General features: G+C 40.7%; 1 protein-coding gene across 2 annotated transcripts; it reads right to left on the bottom strand.

Annotated features, from left to right (window-relative positions):
• Positions 1 to 5,487: 5,487 nt before the first annotated feature.
• On the bottom strand, positions 5,488 to 17,543 carry LOC119739379. 2 transcript variants are annotated; one of them, XM_038214306.1, is made up of 6 exons: positions 17,380 to 17,543; positions 11,405 to 11,638; positions 9,482 to 9,708; positions 7,965 to 8,071; positions 7,367 to 7,562; positions 5,488 to 6,238 (listed from the first exon to the last, which is right to left on the bottom strand). In XM_038214306.1, the coding sequence occupies exons 2-6, from the start codon at positions 11,635 to 11,637 to the stop codon at positions 5,949 to 5,951; spliced, it is 1,053 nt and encodes a 350-aa protein (XP_038070234.1). In that variant the 5' UTR covers position 11,638; positions 17,380 to 17,543; the 3' UTR covers positions 5,488 to 5,948. The 2 variants fall into 2 exon arrangements, with proteins under 2 accessions (XP_038070234.1, XP_038070233.1); XM_038214305.1 differs by lacking the exon at positions 17,380 to 17,543 and adding an exon at positions 15,217 to 15,664.
• Between the last annotated feature and the right edge of the window lie 9,488 nt (positions 17,544 to 27,031).

Here is a 27,031-nt window from a genome sequence, read left to right as displayed (position 1 = left end):
TAAGACATTTTGAGGATTTCCCGTGACCAAGAACTTGAAAATATTGCTAATAAACAATATGAAATTCTAAAATTTGGCGATCTCCGTACGAAAGTGCACAAAGAAGCTTGGGGCAACGAGTAAAAGTTGATTGTTGTCATGCATTCATGACGTCACTGGTTTAATCAGAAGACCATCAGAAAAGGTCGTTACTAAAATATAAACCGCGCTGGGTCGATCCGTAAACTTTGGGAATATCAATTAATGTGTCACACATCACTGTTTTTTTAGAAAATCTAAAACATAAAAAATGTAGATACAGTATAAAACTTTTATCAGGGTCTTCCGATGTCACCATGTTGATTTTTGTACGTGTATCTGAAGATTGGGAGGATACGTACATGGCACGGCACGTTTTTTTGTGAGAGAACAGCTTACTAGGCGATAATGGTTACAGGTTGTTTTGGATTAACATTATTTTCTCCCTAATTTGGATACAAAAGTTTGATAATATGGGTGGGCGCACCATGCTCTTCAAACATTATAATTTATAAATAATCTGCAAATTGAGAGTCTCACCCACTAATTGTGCATGATATAAAAATGTACAAAGTCTTGTAAGCACACGAAATGTAAAGTTGTTTCATGCTGTGAAGTTGATTCAAATCTGTGAAGACATTCCCTACTTGAACTAAACCTATGATGTGCGCTTGTAAAAGTGATGTTTAAAATGTATGATGTTAACGGTATAATGTCAAGTGCCGCGACAATGAATCCAAAATTCAATTAACATGATTAGCAAAAGTGGCTTGACTTGTTGTGCAACTACTAAAGCCCAAAACAAACCATTACAAATGACACTTGGATTGAGTACATTAATAACGCTTGTGCATAAAGTCCCGCATGGTAATTGCACTGCGAGTACAATGAGTGTTTCTTGTTGCAGCTGAAATCAAACGACATAATTATTGGTATAAAACGAGATACCTATAGTATTAAGATGTAGTTCATGTAGTTCAGAAATCATGCTCAAGACAAGAGAATGCTTGCCATGCATGATACACAATAACGCCAGAAGATCCAGGATTTTTCAACACGATGTACCCGGTAATTATTTTGAGTGTTCCTACATGGACGATGGAATGACATTCTTTGTATATAAACGTAATACATTATGACGAAACACCGTTTTGCTTTCTTTTCTTTTATTGTTGACAAGGTGTATCCAGAACGCAAGCGTGCATACATGTATTGTGGCAGAAATGAAGGTGCACTGGCCACAAAGAATTAAACCTGTAACGGTAGAAAAGATATATATATATAATTATAATTTCTAGATCTGCTTCATTTTCAGGATTCTTTTAGCACTGAGTAAATAGCAAAACGGATAATGTCCGATAGTGTTAAAATTTTTAAACGGGCTTAAAAAGAACATGAACAGTCTGTTGGTGGCAGTTATTAATAACCGTCATGTAATGGGAACTGACCTGAATTAATTATATTGACAATTATACATGTATACATGTAATAGGTTTTTCCGTCGGATTTTGCAACTTGTTCATTCAATCAGACAAAAATGTACAATCCGTTTCAATAGGTTTCAGGAAATCGGTACGAATGCACGTAGTTATTCTCAGACAAACGTATAAATAGGTTTATAATGAATATAAAAACCTTCTACTGATTTACATCACCCCGACGCAAAGTTCCATCTTATGAATAGTTATTCTCCGTTGGAGCATTTGATTTCGTTTAAATCTTTTCAAATAACTACGGGTATGTTTTTGTGAATGTTAAACCTCATTCGTTTGATGGTTTACGATTTTGCACCAAAAGTGCATGTAATACAGCTATGAGACAATTTACTTTGGTATTTATAACATTGATCGTAATAGCGATCAGAAAATCTATTTCATTTTTAAAAATGTGCAATGTTTATGCTATTTTTCAGGCGACATTCAACAAAGTAGTCACACCAATTATTAAACCAAGTCACTTTATCTATTTCCACCTAACACATTGACACGTTACATTCTTTTTTAGTTATGTTATGCATTTGTCACATTCCTTTATAAACTTGTCTTTTTAGACTCTGTTAGTTTCCAGCTAGTCTTGAAGAATTATATTTGGTTAGTTTCGCTATGATAACACGTTACAATTGGACCACAAACTCGCTTATACAACTGCCCAATTCCATTGAACATGACCGTGTACATCGAATTGAATTCCTGAGCGGAATGAAATGCACAGCTAGCCAGCTGCATGCTGCGCAAGTCCCGTAATTTGATGTAATTTTTTCTTTACGCGTGAATAAAGATATCTTGACATATTTTGATTTTTTTGCTGAATTGATACGGGTGTCCCAAGCTTACCCAATTTTACGCGAATTAGAATGGAAGATTTCAATATCCGAATGAACAAGGTGAGAAATTAGACAGCAAAACCTGTATTAACTGTTATAACATGCAGAATTAGACACAAAATATTGAAATATGTGGCTGATATTCAAGTAGAGTAAGACTGTACGCTATTGCTGCTGATGGTCGATAAACGCACCAATGTCTTTCCTTCCAATTTACGAATGACTTGAATTTCTAAGCAGATGTGATATTAAGCTTGGATATTTGATGTAGGCCCCTGTTAAAAGTTTGCCACTGTAATGTTGCAAGTGTACCGTATACATATGCACCGTGGCAAGATGAATAAATGCAAATAAAACCACATCTTTGTGAATATCGCCTTGTTCTCTTTGTGATGTAGTTTCAACCACTTGTTCATGTAGTTTGAACACGACCGTGGTTGCAGTAACTAACAAAATAAGTCATTGTAGATTGTCGATATTGATCGATAGTCCGATCGGCTGACGGCCGCTTCTGCAACCAACGTATTGTACGAAGCGCGAACAGCGACCTCACGCGGTTAGGATATACGATATGCAAATCAGGTGGTGCTGTTCGCATTAAGCACTTCGCTCGTACCCAACGCCCTGCAAAGAGGGAAGTGGGTCCGAGCGAAGTTCATTTCATTTCTCAATCACTTGCCTTTGGTGGCAAAAAATGGAAACATTTCTATAAAAACAAAATAATTGTTACTTTGTGTTCTATTTTTCAATTACGTTGAATGCTTACCTACAACATTGAAGCTTTGTGACACTATGTGCTTATGATGATCCTCTACCATGCATTGAGCCCAACCATCTCTTAAGTTGGTAGCAGCAACCAAATGCTGAAATATGCTTACATTACATAAATAATAGTAGAGAGTGGAAGGAGATTGAAAATAACTGTTACGGCTAAACAAAAAACAATTAAACTTAAGAGAGAGAAAAAACAGAACTCCTCTTAATTCACAATATGGAAACGGATTACATCTTTATAACATTTTTATTATATACTCGTAAGACCCTAACTCATATTTATGCATTGGTAGCAAGCTGTTCGCCCTGTCCTCCAATCTAAGTTTTAATATTTCCCCATGGTGGGCATTCTGCCTGTCTTAATCAATAACAACATCATTATGACATGCAAGGGTCCATGAAATGTCTTTTTTTTTAATGCTATTATTGAAAATGCACTTTAATTTTATGTCCCATGTAACCTTATTTTCATTTTCATTTTGCCGTTTTCAAGGGTAATTTGGTGCCTTTTTGTTTTATGCTAATGCAAATTTTCATATTCATGAGCAAAAGTGTGATGTCATATCAGGTAGAAACATCAATGTTTCAATTGGTTTGTGCACATAAAGTTACCAGAATTTTGGATATTTCGCTGTTGTAAACTTTCTTTTCTCTAGTGATTTGTTGTGTCAGTTCATGGCATGCAGTAAGCCAATGAGAAAACTTTTCTCACAAATGTTTTCCATGAGCAAATTTTTGGGTTCACAATTTCAACAGAAAACACCTAATTTGAACAGTCTTACTTATATGGCATCAAGGCAACAGCGCCCTCAGTTGTCAGGAAAAGCAGGGGAAATTTAAAATGTTTAAAGAAAAGCACTTTTCAGTAAAATTAACCAAAAGGGATGTCAATTAGTTTTCATACACTTGAGAAAATTAAAAAGTAGCACAAAATACGTTCCTAAGAAATATTCACTTGCATGGGCCCATTTAATTAATTACCAATAACAAACCAATCAACATCCATTATCCAAAACGTCATTGCCAGGACACTGACAGAACATCGTTGAAATGGAAGGAAAATGGTATAACGATGTATTCAATACACTTTATAAGTCTTATAAGTTTAACAAAGAATAAGTATGTCATTGGGGTACATGTATTACAGCCTGAAATCCCCGAAAAGTTTATGTTTTGGATGTTATCCTATTTCACATGGGCGTAAATCCCGGGGATGGGGGGTATACATTCCACCCCCCCCCCCCCCTTTTAACCGGGAGTAAAAATTGTATAATCCCCCTCCCAACACACACACACACACACCATACTTGTTTCACATGACTAGTGTGGACTTTCCATTGCTTTCGTGTAGTTAAGAAAAACCAGTGAAAAAACTCATTTTTCTCAAACTGTGAAAACTCTTTCAACCCAATTTTTTTTCTATGATTCCCTTTAGTGTTTCTCTTCATTCTGTTACAGATAAACCTAACCCAAAAATGCCTCTAAACCTGTTTTCCAGAAATGGGGAAACACTGTGTGGACGTGGGCAAGTCCACACAACGTCGGTGCTACCTACATTATGTGGACGTCTTTTGTTCGGAAGTCCACACTGCGTATGTAAGACAAGCTCCCCCACACACACACACACACTTTTTCGTGGTGAGAAACAAAAAAGCGGATTTTGAGGTATTTTCCAACTTCCCAACGACCAAATCGCATTCAAGAGTACTGAAAAAGGTTGGAAAGTCCAAAAGCTTTAAAGAGGTTGTGGAATGCTCGAAGACAATTCCGTCATTTTTCGGGTATATGTAGCCTAAGGTGTGTTAAAATAAAAACGACTATTGTGTCTGTCATGAAATGAGTACAAAAGGTACTTTTGAGAGCTGTTTTTCAGGTCCTGTTTCGACCCGAACGTGTAATTTGTGTAAAAGTCGTCGTTGGGGGCAGCAAACAAAACATAGTAAATCGTGACGTAAAAAACAGGACTCCCGATGCAGCGTAGTATAAACGAGTCCTGTTTATTACGTCACGATTTACTATGTTTTGTTTGCTGCCCCCAACGACGACTTTTACACAAATTGCCTGGTTGACAAAAAACTAACCTAATGTCTCACCGTTCCTGAGAAAGACGGACGCGGCGGACATGTTGTGACATAAACATACGCATTTTCAGCCGTTCCAGGTTATTAACGCTACACGTTGCGTGTGTGTGTCATGTCATAATACACACAACACCAATACACAAAGGGTTTTTTTTCTCGCACGTCCGCAGAATTCAATCACTGTGCGGCAGGATTCACAACTAGCACTCAACAGCTCGAATTCTGAGAGTAAAAATGTTGAACTGCATTCGTTATCGCATGGTTCTCCAGGAATAATACAAAAACGACCAGTTTTTAAGGATATGGTTGTGTGAACGTTTATACTCATTCCAATTAATATCATTTCGTTTAAAACGCGTTTTGTAGCCCAATTAATAATAATAATAATAATAAACCATTCTTATAAAGCGCATTTTACACGGAGTCCCAATGCGCTGAACAATTAGCAGAGAAAACACTAACATTATATATAATTTGCAGTGAACAGATGGGTTTTAAGATTAGCTTTGAAAGTGTCCAGGGTCACCGGGCGCATTCCAGGATTATTCCCTTTGATAATCAGGAAATCATCTCGGTGTTCATACATTATGTCAACTAGATCAATGTCATGATTAATAAGACAAAAGTAATACATGTACATATTAATCAACAGAAGTGATGCTGTAACAATGGAAATTTGGCCACTGGCCGAAAACCAGGCATACAATAATTATTATTCGTATTATTCAAACGAACTCTTTCATTTTAAACAGTTACTGTATGGCCCAAGACCGGTGGGTTTTGTGGCATGACTTTGCTTCACGTTGCAGGTTTTTCAAGCTAGCAATATTCTGTCGCAAGACTGTGTATCCCACGTTTCCTAAGCAGTGTTTGACGCGCTTATTCAAGCAACGCTCGTAGCTAGCCAGTATGGGGCAGTACCTCCTCTCAGCTCTGTCTCGGTTGAGAGACTTGTGGAATCTCTTGCTGCATCGATTAATGAAGGACTCAGAGCACAGCTTGCTGTACAGCTGTTGATCAGAGATAGTGGTGGACTCAACATCTGCAAGGATATCCCAAAATAATTATTGCTATACCGATTAGTCAATGGGGTTTATAGTTTACTTGACTTTACTCCTTGTAAAGAAAATATTGAGATGCAGAATGGACAAACATCGTTCCCTATCAACTTTCAAAAAAAGGTTTTTTTTAAACACTTATAGACACGTCTTATTCATTATTAACACTTTTTAATTTCAATTTAAATGTTTCTATCTTTCGGCCTTCTGTCAAACAAAACTTATATCGGACAAGCACTGACATGAGCAGGATTTGAATGTACGATCCGTTGAGAAACCACGCAAGCGGAGGTGATAACACACATTGGCAATTGTATACGATTTCAAGACACAAAATAATTCGGCAGCAAACGTGACCCGTGATTGCTTTGTCTGTCTGAACTGTGACGAATCTGTGCACACAGCTGCAAAACCGATTTTTGGGGAAATTCGAAGTTGGTCGATTTTTTCACATAATTTCTCCCCCAGAATTAAAAAATATAACTGATGCAATGGCCCAGTAGTTAAATAGCCAAAAAAATATATATTTTCATAAAATCAGTTTAATTAGGAGACATTAAGTACTAAAGATATTCGTCCCTTCGTCAAAACGGAAATTCTACTTCGTAACAAAAAAAATGTAGCATATGTTTGCACCTAGCGCGCCCGTAAATAAAATTGACATATTTTAGAACGCAGATTCATCACTTCGTCAAGACGCAAATCTTGTAGCATTGCTAGCTACCTGTCCCTACATTCGAAGTCCGTAGGACAATGGAGGGACCGGGTACCTTTGCGCACAAACAGATCCGCTGTGTGAATATGCTGGTTCCAGTCCCTACATTGTCGAGCCTGATAAAGAGCGGAAACCCGTTTGTCCCTAGAGAACTCAAACACTGTCAGAACGCAAAGAATTCGAAATTTGTAAAGTAATTATTCCAAAGCTACACGTGGACAGATGATTTTCGTTGAATGGTTCAACAAAAAGTGAGTAACGCTAGAAAAAAAGCCGTAGAAACAAGTATATATTTTTGGGGTGAAAATCAAAAACAACACAGACAATATTATAGGTGTATCATATAAAGGAAGATTAATAACTCCCCAGTGACCAAATAATGTTAACATTCGCATACCATCAACAGATCGTGCGAAACGCGTCTTCCTGCCGTCACTGAGGGCGCCCTGACCGGTGAGCTTAAGCAAGAGATGCAAGTCGAGCAGAGGACATGCTTCGGAGTCCAAGTAAGCCTGGGCTCTGGCAGCAACTATCCGAGCATAACTCATTATATCACAATCGGCGTCATAGCCAGCTACGCAGTCCACAAGGTACTACAATGAAAACAAATCAGTAAACGAAACGGTGGTTTTTGTCACCATTTTTAACATTCGGAATCTTTTTCGTATAAGAGGGGCCAATCAAGTGGAAACGTTAAGGGTTATATTATGACGTTAATGGAACTTATCAGGCAACTTGTCTGAGAGAATTCAAACTCGTAACATTTTCCGTCATTTTCAACAAAAGCAGCTTAAAAGGCTGCCCCCCCCCCCGCCACCCCCTCGCAGATTCAGGAGGGCAAACAACTAGCAGTCCCAACCACATGTATCAATTCACAGAGCATTTTGTAAACAACTCTTTAATAAACAGGCGCATATCGACGTTTTACAACACTCTTACCAGTTGACCTGCAACGCATATAATAATAATAGGAGGTACGTGTAATTCATAATTACCTGTGTAGCTTTGCAAGCTGTTTCATCCGCCTTGCTGGACTTCAGTTCAGTTGTCATGAATTCCAGATATAACTTGTCACAGGTCTGTATAATTCCCTCTTCACACTCTGTTAAACAATAGAAATCGAAACGGCCAAAGAAGAATGAATTTAATGGAGAGACTGACGTTGTCAGTTCTTTTCTTACTATTTGACTGCCATTTGGCGCAACCTTTTATACATATGCAGTCTTCGTGGCATGCACACTATGGTTCGTGTGTACACGAAACTATTAATTATTTTTGCAGTAACACCATGTGGAATAATCTCTTTTGAGAAGAAGTGTGGTTCCCACAATCAACCGGTTCTTTTTCAGGACCACACTTCTTTTCAAAAGATATTATTCCACATCGTGTTACCACAAACTTCACTAGTAGTATGCAAAGGTTCATGTCTTATTTATTTAACGAAAATGTTGTTTTTCTTTCTAGTTTGTGTTGATTTTGCGCACAGATCCATCCACCATGTGCGCAGACTGGTAAACGTCCTCACAGTATCGATTCTAAAGAGGGGCGGAACCAGTCGACCTTTACGAGAATACTCCAAAAACAATCTTGCTGTCACTTTGTAAACATATTTAGAATCTAAGCATTTGATACGTGTCAATTCCTAAACATCAATGTTTAATCGCTAAACACTATTCTCTAAAAATGTTTAGTAAGTAACATGTTTACAAACTGAGAGCAGGAAAGTGTTTAGAAAAGACTTTTCTAAACACTTTCCTAAACTTTTCTAAACACTTTGTTTGGCAATTAAACACTTAGTGTTTAATTGCCAAACAAAGTTTTTGCAGTGAACTGAACTATTGTCGGGCCGCATGTAATTCGAAATTTCTAAAGTAATTATTCAACATCTAATCGTGTGCTAATTTTTTTTTCGGTCGACGTCTCATTCAAAAAGTGAATTACTTTTGCATTGCTAGAAAACAGCAATTTAACAACAAAACCTTTGAGGTGAATAAAACAACAACATGGACAGTGCTATCGACCGAAACTTAGCGATATTTTCCCTTAAAGTAAATATACCAGCTGCGTGTCAAGTCTGTGAACCTTCCATTTGTGATCGTAAAATGTATCGTCACATTATCGGTTTGCTTAGTTTTAAAAAAGGCAGATATAGCTGTAGGCCTACTTCAATTACAATACGATCGAATGAGCGTGTGAATTTCTCTTTACTCACTTCTACCCCAAGACAGCTTTTTAGCCGATTCAGGACATTGCACGAGGCTCAGGTCGGGGTATGTCTACTTTCCACCAAGTATTAAAGGTAACAAAATATGCATCTGCTTATGTCATGTTTATTAAACTGGGTTGAATATTACTAATACTTCGAAAGGCAAAATTATAATTTTACGGTGCTGACAGATCATACGCAAGTTATATGACAGATCAGACTTTAATATCGAAAAAAATGTGCCTTTTTGAGCCAAAAATGCTGGATAAAGTTGCATTCTGCTTGTGTCCCAGTAGTCCCACCTACCGTCGCGAACTGCCAAAGGAGAGCTTTGTTGTAAGAACTCCTCTTCTGAGAATCGGCCATCCCCATCCACGTCATAGGCCTTGAAGACCTGGTCAACCACCCTAGTGTGATTGCCATTCTGGGTGACGTATTCTTCCCTGGTCACGAAGCCGTCTCCATTCTTGTCAGTTAACTGAAACAGCTCATGTCTGGATGAGAAGTCACCATAGAACTCCTCTTCGTCATCGCTGAAGAAAAAAACACTGATCCGTTTTGGCTTGTGCTAGGCATACCATGGGCAAAGTTCAATTTGATAATGCACACAACCAAATTAAAACGACTGTCCACTATAATATGCTGTGCGAGAAAAGTTTGCAAACTCGGTGGAACTCAGTCGAACCCACGACATCCTGTTTACTTGCGAAGACGAAACCACTTGATGTTCTCTTCGTCAAAAGTCATTTGATCATAAATAATATATAAGTGACCTATCGTTATGCTTACTAGCACTCTGTCAACCGGTAATGATTCCTTGTGCACTGCAAATTATGCATGCATTTAGTTACAGAGTAGAGGCTATTTACCACGAAAGAAGGATTTATATAAATTCAACCTCGAAATGCTTAACTGGCATAAGTACAATCATGGGTGAAAACAAATCTTGAAAATTCAATTAGGGACACATTATTAAATTTCCAAGATCAGAACATAAACAATTAGAATGTTAATCATTAACATTGCTGAGTTACCTTGACTCAATCTACTGTACAACAGTATTACGTACTGATACAGCAACTGTGTAAGGGTAATATATTCAATGTTAAGGGTATATAATGTTCCTGTATAGTGGGTAACCTTAAGTTTCTTATTTAAACAATTCTGGGATAAAATGTGAGCGAATAAAATACGGCATTACGCACGGACCCAACACCCAATAAAAATTAGTTGCATCCTTGAATGCTCGCAAAGTCATGCTTTAATATTGCAATACAGGCCTCTTAGAACATGTTCAACTTCCAAAAATAGGAAAAACAATATGGTTTAATAAATTATTACATAATTTGTCAAATCACTCTCCAAACCGGTTGGCGTAAGGGATCACGGGCAGGGAAAGCTGAGAATATTTTGTTTTATATTAAAGGCCCACAATCCAGAACAACCCGTCTGACATTTATTATATTACACAAAACACTCCCTGTGTGACTAATCTTATAAATAAACACATTAAGTTTAATTCATGGCCGTAACAACACATATATTGGCACGAGGACCGATGTTTATATAGAGTGCATAAATCACTCCATATTAGTAAACACACACGTCCAAAACATATGTTTGAGGCGCAATAAGTACCGGTGCTGTAGCAGCGCTTCGGCCCGATGCCATTATATGCAATAAATCAATCATGACTGGCATGTTTTCGGGAATATACCTTGCGTGATTTTACCCTCTCTCATTGCTTAGCAAAGTATTTGTATTCGATCTTTTGATCAACTAATACATCCTGTAAACTTTGAGTTGTTTTTCATGTCCCTTTCAGACATTATCACGCCAAGATCACACTAAGCAAACAACAAATCCAACATTCATTGAAAATGCAAGATTCAGGACTGTTAGAGTGGGATCTACAGAGTGTCCCCATAAATTTTAAGCATGAAGAAATCATCATATTACTCAAAAAATAGGAAAAACACATTTTCAAATGTATGGTATTGTAAAGTATAGCCTACAGTCTTGCAGACCACTAGACAAACGTATGTCGGATTCGGAGAACAATTAAGGCATGAACACTTTATGCCCTTTGATGCCTTTTTCACGTTGATGTGTTTTCCCTCACAACGTTTGGCCAACATGAACTCTTTTAACAGAAATGACATTAGCTGTGAGTATTTGGTATGTTCATATTGCCCATCCGGACGCAGATTAAACTATGTCCATATTTACCTAGGCATATCACTATCATCTTGTGACGTCACATCTTCTCCATCGTCATCCATGATGATGTTATTGCGATTGTGATGTTCGTAGTTGTTGTGGCGAAGATGGTGATGATGATGATGACGTTGATGATGTACAGTCTCCTCTCCTTTATCGTTGGGATGTTCATTTGCCGTGATGCCAGTTGATAAAATCATCACAACCAGCACCACTAGCAGACTCACATGTTTAGTCTTCATCCTAAATATCAAAAGATAATTGTTCAAATAATATTATCGGTGGATGTTACTTGCATGGTGGACAGTACTCGGCATTTTCCTGAGAACGAACAGAATCGTCGAGAGCAGTTCCCACCACTAGTTATTTCCAGAGCCACAGTCGCGGAGAGATTAATTACATGTTGTTTCTACAAATTTACCACTTTAATTTATCGATGGACGATTTTGTCAACGTATGGGGATTTTTGCCCGATTAATAATACATTATGGAGTAGGAGGATCCTATTTATTATAGAACACCAGCAATAAACACCCACTCAGGTTAAAAACCTACGTGAAGATAATGCATGGGCTATGAATCTGAAAACATCAAATGCAATCTCGACATTTTCTTTAATCTTTGTAACTAAACTTGAAGGTTGTCGTGTGCTGGTGACGGGTGGTTCTGGTGTGTGCAAGCGTGTGCTCATGTCACTGAGAGGCAGACGTTGTGCAAACGTTTCGTCAGTCATTTTTACCATACGATTGTGGATTTTCACTTTATTCAAACTTAAAGGGACACTGCGTCCTGGGAAGCGCCCAATTATCGGGCAAGTAAGGTCCAAGACACGTGAAAAAAACATGAACCACCCAGGATTTCTGTCAATTGTGCTGCAGCTTGAGTTGCATTTTGAAAGTCCAGAAAATGGTACCTTCCGGCACCTTTGGCATACAAGATAATGCCCCACTGGCCCCACAGAAACATTGCTGTCATGAAATCGCTTACGGGAACTTTTTGGGGCAAGAGAAATCGTACTGAATTATGCTGTGGAATGACCTCCCAGGTTACCGGATTTAACTTTCTCTTTTAAGCCCTTTTTGTGGCGTATTTAACAGTCCACCTCCCAACCTTCAGGATTTGCAAGTCAGCATTTCGCACGAGGTAGATAATTTACGTGATCAATCTGCAGTACTAAGACAGGCCATGGAAGATAGATGCGCCGCCGCTGGGGTGGCAGGTGGGCATGTGGAACGTGATAAACCTGGCTGAGGTGTTGAATTCTGAATGATCATGGAGCAAGGAAAACGGATGATGAAGATCATCATTTGACAGAAATTCTGTTTTTTGTCTATGGTTTCGTAAGTTATATGTCCCTTGAACCCGCCTGTCTTACGTCTGTATGTACCGGTACTCTCTGTCCCAAGAGGGTCTTCACGTACCATTTTTAAAACAGTTCGAGCCTAGTGCAATGACCAGAGGAATGTAATCAAGATAAGAATGGAAAGCTTACTGTCCCTAGTTTATGATAAAACCATAAAAATGGTAAATAAGTTCACAGTTTGGTAAAATTATCCCTTTGTTTGTGGGTCACTTTTTAAAGAAACCCTGTATACCCATGGGCGTCGCCAGGATTTTTTCTAGAGGGGGGCAAAACAATTTTTTGCCAAAAAATGCTTGTATTTCTCAACACATTCTCGATTTATCAGTTTTAGAGGGGGGCAGGGACATTTTGCCCCCCCCCCCAACTCATTAAATTTACACCACTTTGTCTTCGCGCCTCTTTTTCTTTTCTTTTCTTTTTCTTCCTTTTTCTTCCTTTTTTTTTTTTTTTTTTTTGCTTTTCCAGGGGGGGGGGGGCAAGTGCCCCCCCCTTGCCCCCCCCCCTCGCGACGCCCATGTGTATACCTCATCCTGTCTTTTACTAGGCTTTGTTTCCTTACTCGTTTATTGTTTTTGAGGGTTTTGGGGAAGAAAGGGTACGAGGGTATTGAGAGAGGACCGACATTTCTTGTCGAGGAAATCCCTCGGACTGGGTTTTGGCTATAAATCCCATCGGCTTATTATGGTTAAATGGTTTTGTATGCTCAACTACCTCACTCGCTGAACGTCTCAGCGGAGAGCTGTGCATTGTTGAATAAATAGTCACCTTGAGATGGACAAGAACCCCTTCCTCCATTGAGAAGCTGAAAATACCAGGCTTTTACTAATACTCGCACAAAAGACATTGATCGACTGCTGATTATGCCTGGGTTGACGCACACAATTCCCTCTTTAAGGAGGATTTGCTGGCTATTGGGTGCAGAGATACTTGAGAGACAAACCAATGGATAAGTAAGCAAAGGGACATGCGCAATAATTGGTAAACAAGTTAATCTACGAGCGCCAAGTTGCTGGATAATGGGTTTCTGTCAGTTAAATCCCTGCAGTGGTTTAATTCCCCGCAAATCGACAAAACTGCAGAGCTTACTTGTGAAGACATTCGAGTTGTGCCTCACAGTCACAATCTACTCCTGTTGGTTCGCCATTTATGTACTTGATCGAATTTCTATGGAGAATCTTCATAAGATTGCTCTGAGGAAGTTGTTATTTCCTTTGTACTGATCCAAATAACATATCCTCTTTCAAATTTACACGGGGCAACAAGGAAGGTTTTACCAATCATGGGGCCCTATCTAACAAAACAGGTCACTCATCTATAATGAAGACTTTGAAAGGAATGAAAAATTATTTCATTATGTCCTTGATGGTGTAATAGGCAGGTGTCAAACCTTATATCAAATTGAACAAATAATTCGGCTTTTCTAGTGCATCTATATAATGCGTTTTAAAATCGGATCATTAATTCTTGCGTTCTTTTCCCCTTGAATTTGCTCAAACGCAAATGACTTTTGTCCTCACTGTTGTTTGAATATGAACAACCACGGCGCACACTTTGCTTTTTTTAAGTCGTTGAATGATGTGTTAATATCTTGCGATTTCGGTACTCCCACTTAATATTTCGTCATTCTTAATTTTCAATCAAAACAATATCAATATTCAACCTCTCTCAGTCGATCATACAACCGTCCGCTGTTTCTATAGTGACATATACAGAAATTAACTGGCACTCATCTAAATTTAAAACGGTCGTGATTTTTCAAAAGGTTCAAAAGATTTGTCCATAAAACTGAGCTCAGACTTTCAAATTGCGTTCATGAAAGTGACAAAGTATCAAATGGGCCTAAATCTCGATTCTGTTTCCCGTTCTTTGATGAGTGAAGTTGTAAATGTATAATTTTGCTGATGCGTATGAACCGCTTGCTCAAAGCATGCAGCTATAAAGCGTTTTACGGTTTCGCTCACTAAGCTTTTCTAAGAAAGCATGGAGGTAGAATGAAATTACCTTGTCATTGTATATTTCAACATACATCATGACATACATGACGTAAATTGCCATATTTCACGCTTCACGATATCTTACTTGTGAATCGGAAATTGTAATTTGCCATGTATGCTGAAAAATGTAATGACGAGGTAATTTCATTCTTAGAATGGCTAAGGGCGCGAAACTGTTTGTTTTAAGCAAGAGGTGTCTGACTTTCGCATAAGGAGACCACGGACCATTTACATAAATGCTCCATGGGGAGACGCAGCGAATTTTATACACTTCACTCATCAAAGAACGGGAGTGATGGTGACACAGAATCGAAATTTAGGTCGTGCACGTTGTGCATTTCCTACTTGACACTTTCATCACTTTCACATAGCATATCCACTTTTCCATGATTAACTCCTACTTACACATATTCCCCCGGAACCTCAATGTTATATTTTATTTAAAATCAACATATTTCACTTACCTGAAAGATACCTGTCTTCGTCAGTATGCCTCCTTAAATATTCCACAGAACTGATACACGGGGTCGTCAAGCTAGCTGTGAGACGCCTTAGGGGCAGTAATGCGCCTAACAGCATGCCAGCATGGAGCCTACATCCATGAACCAGACAGCTTGGCTATTTGTACACCCGCACTCGGCGTATTCGCTTATGCTGTTTAAACACGAGTAGGCCTATGCCCAGGTTGATTTAAATTAAAAGGAGGTTGGGTTTGTTTAGATTGTTTGCGAGGCTGTACTCGGGCTGCTAACATTCAAGGACCACGCGAAGGCTTCAAGCAAATCTTGCTGTTAGGAAGAGTGGAGGTTTCTAGGGTTGTGTGCACTATTCAACTGTAACGGCATATACACTAGGCCTACACAGAGGAAGCGCGGATACTGCCTAGTTGGTGACCTCGTGTCTGTTTATCCTTATCAATACAAACAAAAGCTAGTCAGCGTCACTGCGGTTGCAGAACCCTCCTGATTGAATGTCTACAAAAACACATCAAACGGGTGTCCAGATTTCAACATCTTAATGCTCCTCACCTTTAACATTAATCATGGAGCTATGCCGATATTAATCTAGTTTCTGTGTTTTAGTGCAACACAAGATTATAAAAGTCACTACATTAAGCAGACATAGGCCTAGGCCTAATAAAAATGGCAAACTCGAAATGAGCCTTTCTCTATTACATGTACATGTTTATAGATTTAACCTAAATGCTAAACAGTGCATGGGTTGAAAAAGTCTGATCTGGAACATATTATTTTAGTATTTTATGAAAACGTGTACTGCCAGTGGCGTAGCCACGGGGGGGCGGGGGGGGGGCGTGGGGGGGCGTGGGGGGCGACAGCCCCCCCCCCATGAAACCTTGTCGCTCCCCCAGTCGCCCCCGATAGTAGCATCAGTAGCATCCGATAGCTATACAGTCACATGAATCATGGAGCTATTGTAGTCAGAAGTCTTGAACAAATGAAAATACGGAAGTTGATCTGAATGGGATCGGTTGCTGTCGGACGTACAGCTTAACCTATGGTACAGTAACAGCATGATGACCTTTTATTTATTGTGATAACACCGAAGTTTTCGCAACGCAAAATACGAATAACAAACAAAATATATATTCTGGATTTTCGGAAGAGAATGCGTTCTAATCGATATGCAAGGATCGATGGGTCTATCCACGGAACTATTATGGCGTTCATCGGTTCTGCCTTGAGGAGAACGAGGACCATGTGGAGGACCATGTTTGTCTTAGCAGGACATGTGTAAACAAGAGGAGAACGCTTGTGTCTATGAGGGAACGTCGACATTGTGACTGCGATTGACCCAACAAAAGCATCAATACAATACCAACTACAGTGACTGTACTCACTGGATCACGAGCAGTCAATAATCTGTGGCTTGAACACAGACTTGCTTTGGAATTTACATTGGTGTGTCCGATTCGTCCGTCCGATCGCGTTTGTCCTTACCGTTCAGTCGTCCGTTCGTTCGGTCATTGGTTCGTTTGTTTGTTCGTTCGTTCGGAGTTTTTTGTTTTGTTTGTTATTTGTGGAGGGGATTGATTTTATCGTATACGTGCACTAATGTCTGAAAGTCCGGGAAAAAAATACCTCTTTCCATGCCATAACTAGAATTATAGCCTCTAAAGTCGCAATGAACTTAATCAATTACCTTTAGATTTCAAATAATTTCCGCTGTCCGGCCGCCATATTTGTCCATTTCTTGGGATGAACAACGCATGCGTGTGACGTATTTCCACCAGTGACTCACGAGCAGGGTCTGCGATTACTGACCCGGGTAAGCCCGAGAATGCACGTCAGAGCTAATCGAACGGCACGAGCTGACCCGTGTCTACCCGGGTGAGCTAAACGAACGCACCCATCGACTGACTGCGTATGTTTTCACTTGCGTATAGCGTGTCGCTCGAGGGCCTCCTTTGTATTGATGTAAACATGGGTACCTGCAATATCGCGGCAGTGCTTTACCCAAAATCTCTCCTAAAGATATTTTCAGGATATTCCTTACAGTATCTTTATAAAAAGTTACGATCTGACACAAGGTATAAGCTAAAAATATTTAGGTTTTTCCATTCCTAAAGAGGCGTCAGGATACTACATTCTTACTTATTTCCTTCTTACCACAACCTGTCATGAGATGTTTGCGGTTGTCCATAATTATCCACTTTTATACCACGTTGGACGCTCACGTTCTCAGCAACCAAATCAGCGCCCTACTTCTCATTCCTTATACTCTATGAAACGAGCCACACTCATCGGCTTTGCGTATAGACACGAAATGAGCCCACTGATCTTTGACCAGATGTGCATGTGTACAGTCTCTTGTTGTGGTAACCTATTGTTGGGATTCCTATGGCTTGACAAAACCTTTAGGCTTGTCCATGTTTGTGTTTTTATCTCAACAAAGTGGAGGTCATTGATATGTAACCTGAAGATTAGTGTGTTTTTAAAAACAATAAACAGCTTTTGGGGCGGTATGGTGGCCTTAACAGGACATCACTGTCGTGTTAAATGAAATGTACATCATTGGCTTTTGCAGTAATTTTCAGAAATGAACTATTTGAGGGGTAAGTATAATAGATCAAATATTGTTACACTGACATGTTTGAAGTTTTGTGTTCGAAAATGCTGGAAAAACAAAAATGCTCAAGTAGTCTGGTTCCCTGACTCCAGTAAAGATAAAATGGATCAATATATAGATGCCGGAAAAAGGAAAGGGAACCAGTCTAGCTGGCCTGCACCCGTTCATGAACATGTAACCAATAGCAAACAACGTTTTGACTGAAAAAAAATTGTAAATTTGGAGCAGTAGTTGAAAAATAGTTAGGTTTTTCCAACGGTGGTCGGCCGACCACCGTTGGAAATGTATACAAAAATGCCATTTTCTTGAAGATGACTTAACACCAGGTGCCATAATTTTACAAGATGCTTTAGACTGTCATTTACCAACATCCTAGTAAGGTATTTCGTAAAAACTTGGTAGTTTTGTTTTTCGTTGTTTGCAAATGTTGTATATTCCCTTTAAGTCGAGAGAAGCTGTTCCATTCAAATATAATAGACCACGACGCAGCAATGTCAGACAAGCATGCACTGCCCCAGCCAAGTGTAAACTAAGCACGACACCTGCACGGAATCATTGTATTCATAGCAGTTTGTCACATTATTACGGAAGCTTGAATTGCCTTCCTCGATACCGCGTTACCGTGATAATTTATCACAGAAATCCGGAATTCAAAGATAATCCCTTCCTCGATACCGCGTTACCGTGATAATTTATCACAGAAATCCGGAATTTAAAGATAATCCCTTCCTCGATACCGCGTTACCGTGATAATTTATCACAGAAATCCGGAATTCAACGATAATCCCTTCCTCGATACCGCGTTACTGTGAAAATTTAGAAATCCGGAATTCGCAGATTTTGTTGTCCAAGGTCACATTTTTGGATAGGTGGTTGGCTGCTTAAATTCTAGTCAATTTTAGATAATATTGAAGACTTAAAGTAACATGCACCATTTGATTGAAACTCAAAATATGAAACGGCCTCAATTTGATGTGATGAACTTTATAGTAGGATCGAGTATTCATATACTTTGGAATCATTGTGCCAGTGCTCATCTCATTTTCGAGGAAAGAGGAATTTACCACCCTGGCGATGGTAATTAGCACCAAACCACAGCGCAGTGTCAAAATCTTGCTTTACGTCTAGACAAGTATAAAACTAAAGATGCACTTGTAACGCAGTATCAAGGAATAGATATCTTTGAATTCCGGATTTCTATGATAAATTATCACAGTAACGCGGTATCGAGGAAGGGGTTATCTTTGAATTCCAGATTTCTGTGATAAATTATCACGGTAACGTGGAATCGAGGAAGAAATTATCGTTGAATTCCGGATTTCTGTGATTAGTTATCACGGTAACGCGGTATCGAGGGATAGCTATCTTTGAATTCCAGATTTCTGTGATAGTTATCACGGTAACGCGGTATCGAGGAATATGTATTTTTGAATTCCGGATTTCTGTGATAACTTATCACGGTAACGCGGTATCGAGGAAGGAATTATCTTTGAATTCCGGATTTCGGTGATAAATTATCACGGTAACGCGGTATCGCGGAAGGCAATTCAAGCTTCCGTACATTATGCATGGAGATAGTAGCACACTATTAAGCGCAACTACAGCACCCCCACATGGAAATCCAAAGAAAAACGACTTGTCTAGAAATTATCGGGCATCTTGCCGGAAAATGAAATGACTTCCTAACTAATATATAATTTGCATAAATATTCTTGGCTATTAAAATAAGGATTCATTCTTTCGTTTCATTTCATGTCATTTCATTTTTGCCCTTTTTGTTTATTCTTTAACTTACACTGTTATCCAATAATTTGTACAACGCTCATGCTATTTTCTAACACTGTTGGTATGATGATTTTTCAGGCCCAAAGTTTAAGTACAATGTACATGTATTATCAACCCACAATATCATTCTGTTATGCTCGCAGGCCGTAACATTGAATCTATCAATTCGTCAGTTACCACTACACTGGAAAAAGTTGTTATCAACAATTTAATAAACAGACACTTTCTTTGAAATTCAGTGACCTAGTTTGAAAACTTATCTGCAATCAAATCAAGGGACACAAACATTATTTCCTACACTGTGCAGGGCAATACCAGCAATTGTCTACGGGTAACTGCGAGATGGAGACGGTAAGGTTGAGGGCTACCTTGTCAACTACTGCTGGTAGATGGTAGGCGATTGGATCGGGAGAGAGCCGTCTGTTGCCTGGAAATTGCCTGTACTCAGAGTTAGCGAGTAGCCATCCCTGGTATTCGGGTAACGATGTGTACGCATTGCGGGTTGTGGATTGCCGATTATAAATTATAGAGGCATCATTTGATTATTTAGAAGAGACAGTTGCATCAAATTGTGTAAATGAAATAAGTCTTTATATAAAGTGAAGTGAAAGTATAACCATAGAGCAAGGACCCAAGGAGTCAGAACTCTTGGGCGATTTACATTTTGACCATTAACATACCAATCCCGACCATTCAAAGCGTGAATGCCAGCGGCCTTTGAACACGATGCTCATCGCCGCCTTTTTAGTTGGTAACCAACAACCTCCCTATATGCTGCATAATAAATCATGTCACGTCGCTGCTCTTTTTTGAAAAATATATTTTACGACAAGATAGGTTTTTACAACTGCGCAGTTGTTAGATGTGAGTTATGAACTCAAGTTAGCAATGTGTAGTTATTGGTGCTTAAAAGCGTTATCTGTCCCTGTAATTTGGAGATAAATTGGATTTCTTTCAGATAAGTTTTCATGTATTTTCAGACATTTTAATTGGCAATATATCATTGATGAAATGTGTTTTTTTTGGAAAATTTTACAAGTTTTCACACTAAAGGTACAGAGCATTTTGTTCTTCATGAAATGATTGTTTCAGTGATGTTGACCACATTGTTAGCCAGTATTAGCCAACTCCGAACAAACACTTCAAAATCATTCATTTTTAGCGATGTATGACAACTGCGCATGCGCTGTCTACGAAGCCATGCAAAGTCCTTTTTTTTGGCATTAGTGAGCGCGGATCTCTATTGTGTCGAGATTAGCGTAGTGAGCAACTGAGCAAGCTGGCGCCAGGTGCTTTCTATTGTAGCTTTCGAGCGCGGCGACCATCATTTTACTTTTGAAATCTTGGAGTACGAACTCCTTGGGTCCTTGCTCTATGGTATAACCACTAATTTCCCTCTACCCACATACTTTTTTATTCGTTTTGTGCTTTTCTCCCCTGTCCTATGTCCGGAGTACAAAGAGTAGACAATCAACTAGCGATCGTGCGGTATATTTCTTCCAAAAAGGACTGTTAATCCCAAAGGGCTGAGGCAGAAATTGGGTTTGGGTTTGGGAGATATGTCACAGACGTGAGACGTCGATGATAACTATTTTGAACTATTGTGACTCTCCCTCGAGGTAGAGAGAGACGGTTTTTCCAGATACAAAGACATCGCTAGGATCGATGATGTGGACAGTCTTGGTTGTGATGTCATAATGATATTAGGCCAATCCGGGCACGACATTGACGTCAACAGATCGGGCACATGAGTTGAAACTTGGAGGGACGAGGAATTGGAGTCTTCTCCCCAGAGGCCGCATGCCGACGCGGAGGGCAGTGCACTGCCGTCGTGCCTCAGCTTTGTGCACTCGACTCTGCAGAAAACTGTTGTCTATGGGTGCAGACCAGTAAATCGGTCCGTAATTGCGTACGCCGGCCAAATCACGATTTGCAAATTCTTCGGTATTTTAGCATATTGTGGGCCATGAACTTGAGGGTTTGTACAAAATATGGGTGGAAGCCGTGCAGAGGACTGCGAGCTCGAATTTCCGTAAAATGTGGATGATGAATAGGCCCTTAAATGGCTCTCTTTTGCACTGGAGCGTAGGCGTCCCTTTTCAAAATGGCAATGGGCTTCAGGACTGCTTTTAGGGGTGATCATCTTTGATGGAATTTCCTCCCAAAAGTCATTGGTTAACCCCCCCCCCCCCAGAAAATTGAACAGAAAATGAAAGATGATGAAATAAGCTTTAATTTGATGCACGTCTTGAACACCTCAGAGAGTTGTGAGTATTTTTCCTGAATTTCTGAAGTGGGGGCATTTATCATTGGGGTATGTAGAAACTTATTTACTGGTCTGCAACTCTATAGGCCATTATCATGTTGCGGCCATCTTGATGTTTTCCCATTCAAATCCACGTAACCAAAGCGAGGCTGGACGGAAAAATAGTCATTCAGTACTGTTATTGGATACGGGGGACACAACTGAAATGGTGGCAACATGATAAAGGTCTATTGTACAGTGTTTTGACTGCAACCAGATGGCGTTGCATGACATAAAGATAACGGAGTTTTGGTCTTGCAATTGGACGAGGGCTATCTTGCAGTTTGCCATTGAGGACAATCGTTGGGAGGCGGGCCTCATCCATGCGCACAACATGACCCGTCCACTTCAGTTGTTTCCACAGCAATGTGGTTTCAATACTATGCAGCTACAATCCTGGCCAAATCTCGTTGGGCCTCCAACCCCCCGGCCCCCGTTCAATGTTGTTTCTCATTGTGCGGTGTGTGCTCCATCAGCTGGAGAAAACAACATTGACCGGGGGAGCGGGGGAGTGGGTGACCGTGGCAGGCTCAGGAAGTGTCTCAACCATTTTGGCCGGGATTGTAGCTGGGCACGGGAAAGGGTCCATGATTCTTCGCAGACGGCGCTGCTACGCTGCTGCTTCAAGATGCCTGCTGTACCGCCTATACCGTCTCAGCAGAGTATAGAAAACTGGAGAAGACTAATGTACGGTACCCTTTGAATTTGGTGGCTATAGTTTGATGCCGTGGGGGGTAAGAAGCTTGGAAAAGGCGGTGCATGCTGAGCTGATGCAAAGATACAATCTTGCTTTTATGTACACCATGAATCGAATTTGAAGGTTTCTGAAGTGGCACCGCGCATGGAAATGTGGCCATTTATCCCGTCTTGGAAACCTCGTATAGGCTGCTGATACGTTTTGGTGGACATCCACATATTTCCAGAAATTTTAACAAGGCTGGACGATTGATTCTGTTGAAAGCTTTCGAAAAGTCGACAAAACATATGTACAACGGTCTTGCTCAATGGTATTCTTCCGGAGCTGACTAATGGTAAAGCTCCCGTCCATTGTGCACCTGTCGGATCTGAAACCTTACAGTCGTTACAGGATTATTTTTGACAAGAATTTTTGGCAATTGGCATAAGCGTGATGCGGCAGTAATTGCCACAATCGCGGCTGTCACCTTTCATTTTGTAGAATGTCACGATTACGGCATCTTTGAAATCTTGTGCAATTCCATGGTTCCATATGCATTTATAGAGGGCAAGTAGAGCAGAGAGCAATTTATCCCCACCACGTCTTGTACACCTCTGCCGCAATGCAATCCAGCCCAGTGACCTTCCAGAATATTAATTACTTTTTTGGCTCTTTTCACTTTATTAGCTATTAAATATGTTCAGTTGTACAGCGTTTTAGCTAAAACGCTAAAACATTTAAGTTAAAACTGTCGCTCACCACGGGAGGCCGGTCGAAAAATAAAACTTCCGAGCGTTCAGACACCGTTTTAAGTTTGTCGAGTTCAACTCGAAGTGGTTTATGCAGTTTTTCTGAGGTCACGTACTATGGAGGTAATTCGGTCCAGGCTCCGTCGCTGTGGTTGACATCGTAGCCCTAGTGGTAACTTATCCACCGCGGCCACGCTCGCTGATACCGGGGTATTTCGTACCTATACCGTATACGGACTGTGTTGGACAGTCCCCGTCGTGACTGTTAAATTCCCAACCCTTTTTAAGTATCATAAAGTCGGCCTTAAATATTTTTCCTTGAAGCACATGTACTGCATTTTTGTGTTAATTTTGTTGGTTATTTTTAATGGCTTCGTGGTACAAAGAGACATAATTCTCACGGAAAAAGTTGATGTTCGAAAACAGTGTTCGATACCAAAAGAACCACGATGTGCACTTGTACGTAAACAAGTTGCATCAAGTGGGGGTGCTGCTTGTGCTGGACGTTGTGGGTAAAAAGCCACCAGTTCTCGTATATTCTACTCCAACCCAGCACGAGTAATTTGTCCGACTTTGGGGCAGATCGAACAGCTTTGCTCAGGTCTGAGTAGAAGTTTAGAATCTAGATGATCCAATGTGGGGACATATTTTCCTTCCTCCATGGTGTGACAGAGGCAAGTAACGTCTAAGATGCTAATTGGTTGATCAGGCAAATACGATCTGCGATCTAGCAGCAAAGTAACACCAGATGATCCTCTCCTCTGGTCTCAAGTTTTTAGAGACCAGGAGATTGTGTGGCTTAAATGGAGTTCTCTCAAATTCCTTTGCAATTAGCGCCGTGCGTCGGCTACATTGGTCAGACCCATCAAGCATTGTGTGAACATTCCAAGATCCAAAACACATATGATTTTTGTCTGTAACTTTTTCCCACAAAGTTTGTCATGAGGTCATGCCTTTACTAAAGCCACTTTTTTCTAGGGCCGTCCTCAGATTGAGGCAGCCGGGCTACCCTGAAAAGGGTCGCCAGAGAAAGACCTCATCCGCCCAATGCCCAGTGTGAGAGAGATGCGACCATCACATTCTGGCCGCTCACGTGCAAAGATTTTGCTGCAAGCTTTGTATCCGTCGCAGTGAGACTTTATGTAGACCTAGGGGTGAACCGTTGTTAGTGATCGGCTAGTGCTGAAGACTTACGGCTTGCACCCCAGCCAGAGGTTTATAGTGCCAGGAACAGTCTCTTAAACCCCACTGGTAAGCCGAAGCCTGACGACTGGAAGTTGTCCCGCTATATTGTACCGATATGCGATAGAGGCGTTCTGCTCCCATTAGCGCTTTTAGTTCCCCAATTTCATCCAAATTGAACAGAACTACAAGCTCACAGTCCTGTGCACGCAGTGGCGTAGCCAGGAATTTTTCAGTGGGGGGGGGGGGGGGGGGGGGGGCGCGCTGGGGGGGGGGGGGGGCTGGAACATTTCATGGGGGGGGCGCCATGCAGGGGCGTCAATCGCTTCTCAAAAGTGGGGGGGGGGCGGACATACCTTGATCAGAACTGATGCGAGCGCGAAGCCCTTACGGCGTGGGGTTCGGGGCCCGCTTAAGGGCCCCGAAAAAAAAATTGATTCTAGATGTTCTGTGGTGTGATCTGAAGCAATTTCTTACCACTTTCCACCATGCTTTAACTAATATTTTCTTAGCAAAAGATAATTATTTGAACATCGTTTTCGAGGTTGGAGTCATTGAATCAGCTATCGGTATTCTAAGCTATAGGCGTGGGGTTCGGGGCCCGCTTTAGGGCCCCGAAAAAATTGGATTCTCGATGCTCTGTGGTGTGATCTGAGGCAATTTCTTACCACTTTAACCAATAATTATCTTAGCACAAAAGATAATAATTTAAACATAATTTTCGAGGTTTTCTTAGCTAAAGGCATAAGAAACATTTTTGAACATTGTTTTCGAGGTTGGAGTCATTGAATCAGCTACCAGAATTCTGAGCTTTAGGCGTGGGGTTCAGGGCTCGCTTAAGGGCCCCGAAAAATGTTGGATTCTAAATGCTCTGTGGTGCTATCTGAGGCAATTTCTGACCACTTTAATCAATATTTTCTAAGCAAAAGATACATTGTAGTACATAATAGGGCCCTGTAAATGAGACACGAGTTCAAAAATCTGGGGGGGGGGGAACATTTGATATTGTGTCCCCCACCCTTCAAAAAGTGGGGGGGGGGACATGTCCCCTGTCCCCCCCCCCCCCCCAGGATTGACGCCCATGGCGTCATGTAGATCAATGATAATTTTTTTTAGAAACTCAAAATCTCAGTGGGGGGGGGGCGATTGGGGGGCGACAAGGTTTCATGGGGGCGGTCGCCCCCCCCCCCCCCCACGCCCCCCGGTGGCTACGCCACTGTGTGCACGGCTTCCACCCATATTTTTTACAAACCCTCTAGTTCATGGCCACCAGAATGCTCAAATACTAAAGATTTTGAGGGCATACAAATCGTGATTTGGCCGGCGTAGGCAATTTCGGACCGGTTTACTGGTCTGCAACATTTAAAGAAGTGAGGTTTTGAAAAATTCCCCAACACCACTTGTACGACATGAGGAAGGATGAATAACTCATATTTAAAAAAAAAAATCTCTCAGTTAGATATCTGGCCTGAAAACAACACCTCTGTTTGCGGCTTCCTTGCTGTAGGGCGCCCCCAACGGGAGTAAATTGAATTCCAGCTCCTTTCCACCCCCAAATCATCCCCCCCCCCCTTTTTTCGCTCGAAATTTCTGTAATCGGATGACGGTCTATCGGTCCCCTGCAGATTTTGGGCGCATTTGTTGCGGAACCGCCATTGGAAACCCCTTTGAAACGCTGCCCACCCCCTCCCCACCCCAGGTTACGCCCCCCTAAAAAAAAATATTGTCGCGGAATATTTTGACAACGAACGATGGACGACGCCATTTTGAAATTACAAAGAAGCGAGGTTTTGAAAAAATTGCCCAACACCAATTGTACGGCACGAGGAAGGATGTATACTCATATTTCATTTAAACAATTGGGAGAAAAAAAATCTCTCAGTTCGATATCTGGCCTGAAAACAACACCTCTGTTTGCGGCTACCTTGCTGTAGAGCGCCCCCAACGGGAGTAAATTGAATTCCAGCTCCTTTCCACCCCCAAATCATCCCCCCCCCCCATTTTCGCTCGAAATTTCTGTAATCGGATGACGGTCTATCGGTCCCCTGCAGATTTTGGGCGCATTTGTTGCGGAACCGCCATTGGAAACCCATTTGAAACGCTACCCACCCCCCCCCACCCCCAGGTCACGCCCCCTAAAAAAAAAAAACACTGTCGCGGAATATTTTGACAACGAACGATGGACGACGCCAATTTCAAATTACAGGTTGCAGACCAATACATAAACTTCCATTGACCCCAATGATAAATGCTCCCACTTCAGAAATTCGGGAAAAATACTCACAACTCTCCAAGGTGTTCGAGACGCACATTAAATTAAAGCTGATATCATCATCTTTCATTTTCTTTTCAATTTACGGGGGGGGGGGTCAACTTATGACTTTTAGGAGAAATTTCCATCCGAAGATGGTCACCCCTTAAAAAAGTCCGGAAGCCCATTGCCATTTTGAAAAACGATGCCTACACTCCCTTGCAAAATAGAGCGCTTTTAGTTC

Source organism: Patiria miniata, unplaced genomic scaffold (genome assembly GCF_015706575.1).
Source record: "Patiria miniata isolate m_02_andy unplaced genomic scaffold, ASM1570657v1 HiC_scaffold_30, whole genome shotgun sequence".
In the NCBI taxonomy this organism is placed as follows: Eukaryota; Metazoa; Echinodermata; class Asteroidea; order Valvatida; family Asterinidae; genus Patiria; species Patiria miniata.
Note: the sequence above shows the minus strand (reverse complement) of the source record. Positions and strands in the feature narration are given on the sequence as shown.